At 42.7% G+C, this 7206-nt stretch overlaps 1 protein-coding gene across 1 annotated transcript; it reads right to left on the minus strand.

Moving 5' to 3' along the window:
• Positions 1-320: 320 nt before the first annotated feature.
• Positions 321-3615, minus strand: LOC135551945 (small nuclear ribonucleoprotein Sm D1). Its single transcript, XM_064983239.1, has 4 exons — positions 3500-3615; positions 2742-2818; positions 1485-1676; positions 321-543 (listed from the first exon to the last, which is right to left on the minus strand). Exons 1-4 carry the CDS (start codon positions 3511-3513, stop codon positions 467-469), a joined length of 360 nt encoding a protein of 119 aa, XP_064839311.1. The 5' UTR covers positions 3514-3615; the 3' UTR covers positions 321-466.
• Between the last annotated feature and the right edge of the window lie 3591 nt (positions 3616-7206).

Here is a 7206-nt window from a genome sequence, read left to right on the forward strand (position 1 = left end):
TATATATATATATAAACATCCCCACTGCAAAAATGAATGCGGACCAGAATGAGGCTCTCTCCTCACCATCGACTGTTCCTGCAGTGAGGAATTACCATCTTCAGAGAATGTTAGTACGCATCTACAGATAATCGTTATCTGGAGATCAAAAAGCAGTAGTAACAGTACGCAAATCAGGGAGTTGAATGGCTCTTAAATTTGTTCAACAAAGACATCATTCAAAAAGAGAGCCGTTAATTTGCAAACGACCCATCACTGCTAACAACTGGACCAACTACACAACAGCCAAAACAAGTATGATAATAAAGTACTCAAAACACTTCTGTTCATGTGGAACATCTTTAATATACAAAATAAGAAACAAGTCGGGCTCAGGATTCACAAAAGTTTCCTCAGAAAAATGACAAAACAAAAATGTTGTTGTACAAACAATAGGATATGACTGACAGCCGCGTAGTCATGGCAATCATCTCCTGGGCCCTCCCCTGCCTCGGCCTCTCCCCCTGCCACGCCCTCTTCCTCTGCCCCTTCCACGCCCAGCCACTAGAGAGAGAAATGGAGGGAGATTAAGGAAGAGGAGATGATTAGAGAAGTTACGCACCACAAATACTTGGACTCTCCCATCCTTGTCCACAGGACTTGTTTGTCAAGCTCATTGTTGGGAGCCGTTTCTTACGGAACAGCGTTTGCCTAATATTAAGTCGGCTGATTTGCTAGATTTAATTTGGGTCTGATGAAGCAAATGTTCAAAGGTGAGACCTCAGTCATCAGAAGCTAGGCATTATAAATGCTATGCAACTCACCCAACCCTAACTCAGACAGAACCACTGTGGATTTATGAAACCTCCAACCAGTGTGGCTACAAAACAGTTCACAACCTCAAACTTTCAATAAGGCTGCTGTGGCAGGCTCAAAACACCCAAATACCCAGTAGCACTCCAGAAGGAAGGTTGGCCACATTACGTCACCCCACATTCTAGTACACAATTACTCTCAACCTAGTTACAACTTTACAAAACGAATAGTTCAACAGACTGCTGGTCTTTGCTCATGGTCCTGAACAGCTGTAGTGTGTTTAAGTTCCAGCTAAGCAATAGAACACCTCACTGAAATAATCGAAAAGGTGTTGGCAAGCGAATTCTTACTGTGTCGTTTCTGGGATGGCTCGAAAGCCTACACACCCTGTAACTCTCCAGGATCAGGAGTGAACACTGATCTAGGCAAACTTAGGTTGAATGTCAAAAGTATTGCTGGCGTCCTCTCCCATTGCCTCCTCAAAATGTCAAAGGGAAGAGGAGAGGATTAGAGAAGAACCTCTGATATTCTACTGATATGCGGACAAGCACCACCCCCTCCTATCTTCCTAGTGTACTCACCAGCCACTCTATTCTTGGACTTGACCTTGGGTTTTATGTTCAGCTCCCTCCCCACCATCTCTCTACATCCATCCCTTGCCTTCACCCCCCCCATCCCTGTGTACTCACCAGCCTCTCTCTTCTTGCTCTTGACCTTGGGTTCTATGTCGACCAGCAGAGTGTCCAGCGGCAGGCTGTCCGGCAGGATGAAGTATCTGATGTTGTTCCCACGGATACTGAGGCTCTCCAGCTGGGTGGGCTCACGGTTCTTCAGAGTCATCTTTACCGCCTTCAGATGAGTGTTCATACTCACATCCACACCTGGGACACACAGTTAATGACTGTGATTATTAACAATGCAACATTGACATTATCCCACCCCTGGTTAGCCACTATTGGCTTAAAGAGCCAAACCTAACAATATCTGCCAATTAATTTCCAGCAATATTGCCCATCTGTGTGGTATGATACCAGTCTTGTGGGTTGACAGAAATAGTCTGCCCAAAACCTTCTCAATTAAATGTTAACTGCAAAGTAGGCTTACCTGGCAGAAGTACATCATGAGTAAGTATATCATTTGTATTTATTATTTGCAAACTTTCCCATGAAATGAGCAGCAGTAGAAACATCACTAGATGGCACATTCCTCACTTGCTAGATGTGCAAAAAAAAAAAAAAAAAAAAAAAAAAGGGCCAGATGCACAATTAAAGGGGAATTACACAATTTAAACATCTTAGTTTTCTTCAAAACCAAAAATAATCTTCTCATGTGATTTAAGTATTGGCACAACTCAAAACATCCAATTGAATTGTTTCTCTTCAAACAATTGTAATTATGAGTGGAAACCAGGAAAAATAAAACAGAAAACATAATTTTGGGGGGAATCAGATTTTATAGGGCCCCCTTAGTTGTTTATTAACCATTATTTTACCAGGTATATTGGCAGAAAACAGTACACTACTTCCTCTTTCACACTGGGGATCCTGAGTGGCGCAGCGGTCTAAGGCAAAGCATCACCACAAACCCAGGTTCGATCCCAGGCTGTATCACAACTGGCCATGATCGGTCCCATAGGGCGGCTCACAATTGGCCCAGCGTCGTTCGGGTTAGGGGAGGGTTTGGCCGGGGTAGGCAATCATTGTACATAAGAATTTGTTCTTAACCAACTTGTCCAGTTAAATTAAAAAACACATTTAAAAAAGGACCCGGAGAAGAATGTGCCAATTTAATGGCTAGGAAAAAATAAAATAGTAGCTCTTAACACGCTAGAAAAGGTTGAAGATCGCAGGTTTAGATTGTACCTGATACAACACCCTATACTTGACTGTCTTTGTTTATATTCGGAGGCATCTCAATAATCCTACTCAGACAGACAGGGTCTATACCTGTAATTGTTCCATGGACCTGGGTGCCATTCTTCAGCTCAATGGTCACAGTCTCGTGGCTGAGTTTCATCAAAAAGCTACAGGAGGAGAAAAGTCATGGATATTAGAGGCAATGTTATAATGAATGCAGTTTATCAAGTCTGTGAATACATACTAGCTTGCTAGTCATCAAAGCCCTATAAACAACATCGACACAGACAACTTCAATAGACAATGGGGCGGTACCTAGTAAGAACTACCTAGTTTGCAATGACTACAATGTCCAAAACAAACGAAAATGACAAACACCAACCGGATAACTTATGATGGAAACTGAACTTAAACAAGAACACATTGTTTTTGAACCATTGGTTGTTGTGGGTAATCTGTCAGGGCCCTGCCTACACACTGCAATGGTTAATGAACTAAACGCAAGTTAGCATATCGGTGGCTAGCAAACAACAGTTGTGCATACAAAGTAACTAGTTAGTTCTCAGCGGCAGATACGTAAATAATCGATGTTTATGGCGTATTCCGCGGCTAGAGGTCCATTCGTTAACGTTATAGAAAGTTGGCTATCTAGTCACTTCTGCACGTCGGTCGGTCGCTCGCTCGCTCATTCATTCATTCATTCATTCAATTCAGTTAGCCGCTTCCCGCCTCAGAATTTAGCGAACAGCTCGCACTCCAAATCTAAATCCATCCAGCGACACAAAACCCGTACTTTTCACCTTTCATCTAAGCATAAGACTAAAGATAATTTTGTTGAATATTCTTACCGTACGAGTTTCATGTTGGTGATGATTTGCAGAGACAAAATCTCCACCAAAGACAAAAAAATTACAGCGTAGAACTGAACGCACAGGCCGCTGTGTATAAAATACGTTTCGTCGCAGGAACACCGGCGTCATAAAAACGCTCCAGAACCAGGAAATGCATAAAGAAAACAGCTTCTTCTTTAATGCGGTTTAACAGCGGTTTGCATCCAATAAATGTTGCATTACCGCTACGTACTAGACTGGAGTATGACTCCCTTATACGTTGCTTGAATTTTTTAGTTGTTAAATACCCTACCATCTAACACTAAACTCACAAAGAATAAATCATAATAATAATAATAATAACTAAATACCATACTCCACTATTTAAATCAATTTAGTCCTACTTTAGGCCAACAGCCTGAAAGGATGGGACACCAGCACTTAACACACCCTGTAACTATTCAACTATTAATTCTTGCACAACCAAATACCACTCTGCAGCTGCCACCAAAACCTCTTATTTTGTGTGACTTTACATTCCATCAGTGCAGTACAGTTGAGAACCATTGCTATAAATCCCCCTCCCCTTAACCCATATTCCTCTACTTTCTTCAATGCCTCAGCATATGACAACTTCTGCGTTACTCTAACCCTGGAAACCTCAACCTGCCTCTCTCGCACGAGACATTTCTGATTCCCAGCCCCATGGGTACCCCTACAATTAACACATACCATTACTTTCCCCAATACTACACACTCCTTTGTCTCATGCCCTTCTGCACACCTAGGAACCTCCCTCCTACACACTGATGCCACATGCCCATAAGCTTGACACCTGTAACAACATAATGTATTTGGCACAAAAGTTCATAAAGGATAACTTATATTTCCTATCACTTTTTCGGGCAAGACTCGACATCAAAACTCAAAAGAACAGACAATATGACTCTTCTGTTTCATCACTTTCACCCTGTCTGCATCGCACCAAACAATGAGCAGCACAAACACTGGCAATCTCCCACTATATATATATATATTAACCTTTATTTAACTAGGCAAGTCAGTTAAGAACAAATGATTATTTACAATGATGGCCTACCAAAAGGCAAAATGCCTTCTGCGGGGATAGGGGCTGGGATTAAAAATAAAAATATAAGACAAAACACACATTACGACAAGAGAGACACCACAACAATACATAAAGAGAGACCTAAGTCAACAACATAGCATGGCAGCAACATATGACAACACACCATGGCAACAGCACAACATGCTAGCAGCAAAAAACATGGTGCAAACATTATTGGGCACAGACAACAACACAAAGGGCAAGAAGGTAAAGACAACAATACATCACACAAAGCAGCTGTCAGTAAGTTTCCATGATTGAGTCTTTAAATTAATAGATAAAACCGTTTGAGTGTTTTTTGCAGCTTGTTCCAGTTGCTAGCTGCAGCGAACTGAAAAGAGGAGCGACCCAGGGATGTGTGTGCTTTGTGGACCTTTAACAGAATGTGACTGCCAGAGCAGGTGTTGAATGTGGATGACGAGGGCTACAGTAGATATCTCAGATAGGGGGGAGTGAGGCCTAAGAGCGTTTTATAAATAAGTATCAACCAGTGTGTTTTGGGGACCTTTAACAGAATGTGATTGCCAGAGCATGTGTTGTATGTGGATGACGAGGGCTACAGTAGATATCTCAGATAGGGGGGAGTGAGGCCTAAGAGCGTTTTATAAATAAGTATCAACCAGTGTGTTTTGGGGACCTTTAACAGAATGTGACTGCCAGAGCAGGTGTTGAATGTGGATGACGAGGGCTACAGTAGATATCTCAGATAGGGGGGAGTGAGGCCTAAGAGCGTTTCATAAATAAGTATCAACCAGTGTGTTTTGGGGACCTTTAACAGAATGTGACTGCCAGAGCAGGTGTTGAATGTGGATGACGAGGGCTACAGTAGATATCTCAGATAGGGGGGAGTGAGGCCTAAGAGCGTTTTATAAATAAGTATCAACCAGTGTGTTTTGGGGACCTTTAACAGAATGTGACTGCCAGAGCAGGTGTTGAATGTGGATGACGAGGGCTACAGTAGATATCTCAGATAGGGGGGAGTGAGGCCTAAGAGCGTTTCATAAATAAGTATCAACCAGTATGTTTTGGGGACCTTTAACAGAATGTGACTGCCAGAGCAGGTGTTGAATGTGGATAACGAGGGCTACAGTAGATATCTCAGATAGGGGGGAGTGAGGCCTAAGAGCGTTTTATAAATAAGTATCAACCAGTGTGTTTTGCGATGGGTATACAGAGATGACCAGTTTACAGAGGAGTATAGAGTGCTGTGATGTGTCCTATAAGGAGCATTGGTGGCAAGTCTGATGGCCGAATGGTAAAGAACATCTAGCCGCTCGAGAGCACCCTTACCTGCTGATCTATAAATTACATCTCCATAATCTAGCATGGGTAGGATGGTCATCTGAATCAGGGTTAGTTTGGCAGCTGGTGTGAAAGAGGAGCGATTATGATAGAGGAAACTAAGTCTAGATTTAACTTTAGCCTGCAGCTTTGATATGTGCTAAGAGAAGGACAGTGCACCGTCTAGCCATACTCCCAAGTACTTTTATGAGGTGACTACCTCAAGCTCTAAACCCTCAAAGGCAGTAATCACACCTGTGGGGAGAGGGACATTCTTCTTACCAAACCACATGACCTTTGTTTTGGAGGTGTTCAGAACAAGATTAAGGGCAGAGAAAGCTTGTTGGACAGTAAGAAAGCTTTGTTGTAGAGTGTTTAACACAAAATCCCGGGAGGGGCCAGCTGAGTGTAAGACTGTATCATCTGCATATAAATGGATGAGAGAGCTGCCTGTGCTATGTTGTTTATGTAAATTGAGAAGAGCGTGGGGCCTAGGATCGAGCCTTGGGGTACTCCCTTGGTGACAGGCAGTGTCTGAAACAGCAGATATTCTGACTTTATACACTGCACTCATTGAGAGAGGTAGTTAGCAAACCAGGCCAAAGACCCTTCAGAGACACCAATACTCCTTAGCCGGCCCACAAGAATGGAATGATCTACCGTATCAAAAGCTTTGGCCAAGTCAATAGAAATAGCAGCACAACATTGCTTAGAATCAAGGGCAATGGTGACATAATTTAGGACAGTTAGGGTTGCAGTGACAAATCCATAACCTGAGCGGAAACCAGATTGCACACCAGAGAATACTATAGACGTCAAGAAAGCCAGTCAGTTAATTATTGACAAGTTTTTTCAACACTTTTGATAAACAAGGCAAAATAGATATTGGCCTATAACAGTTAGGATCAGCTTGATCTCCCCCTTTAAATAAAGTATGCACAATGGATGCCTTCCAAGTATTGGGAACCACCCCAGAGAGGAGAGACATGTTAAAAAGGTCAGAGATAGGCTTGGTGATGATAGAGGCTGCAACCTTAAAGATGAATTAACCTTCTGACCCAGAAGGTTATTTGGGGTCAAGTTTAAGGAGCTCCTTTAGCACCTTGGACTCAGTGACTGCCTGCAGGGAAAAACTTTGTAGCGGGGCAGAGGAAAAAGAGGGAGGGGCATCGGGGCATGGCTGAGTCAAATAGGAATCCTGACTTAATGAAGTGGTGATTAAAGAGCCCAGCCATATGTGCTCCTTGTTAGTAACAACCACATCATCAACATTAAGGGACATGGGCAGCTGTGAGGAGGAGGGTTTATTCTCCAG

The sequence above is a fragment of the Oncorhynchus masou genome, chromosome 13, assembly GCF_036934945.1.
Source record: "Oncorhynchus masou masou isolate Uvic2021 chromosome 13, UVic_Omas_1.1, whole genome shotgun sequence".
NCBI classification, from domain to species: domain Eukaryota; kingdom Metazoa; phylum Chordata; class Actinopteri; order Salmoniformes; family Salmonidae; genus Oncorhynchus; species Oncorhynchus masou.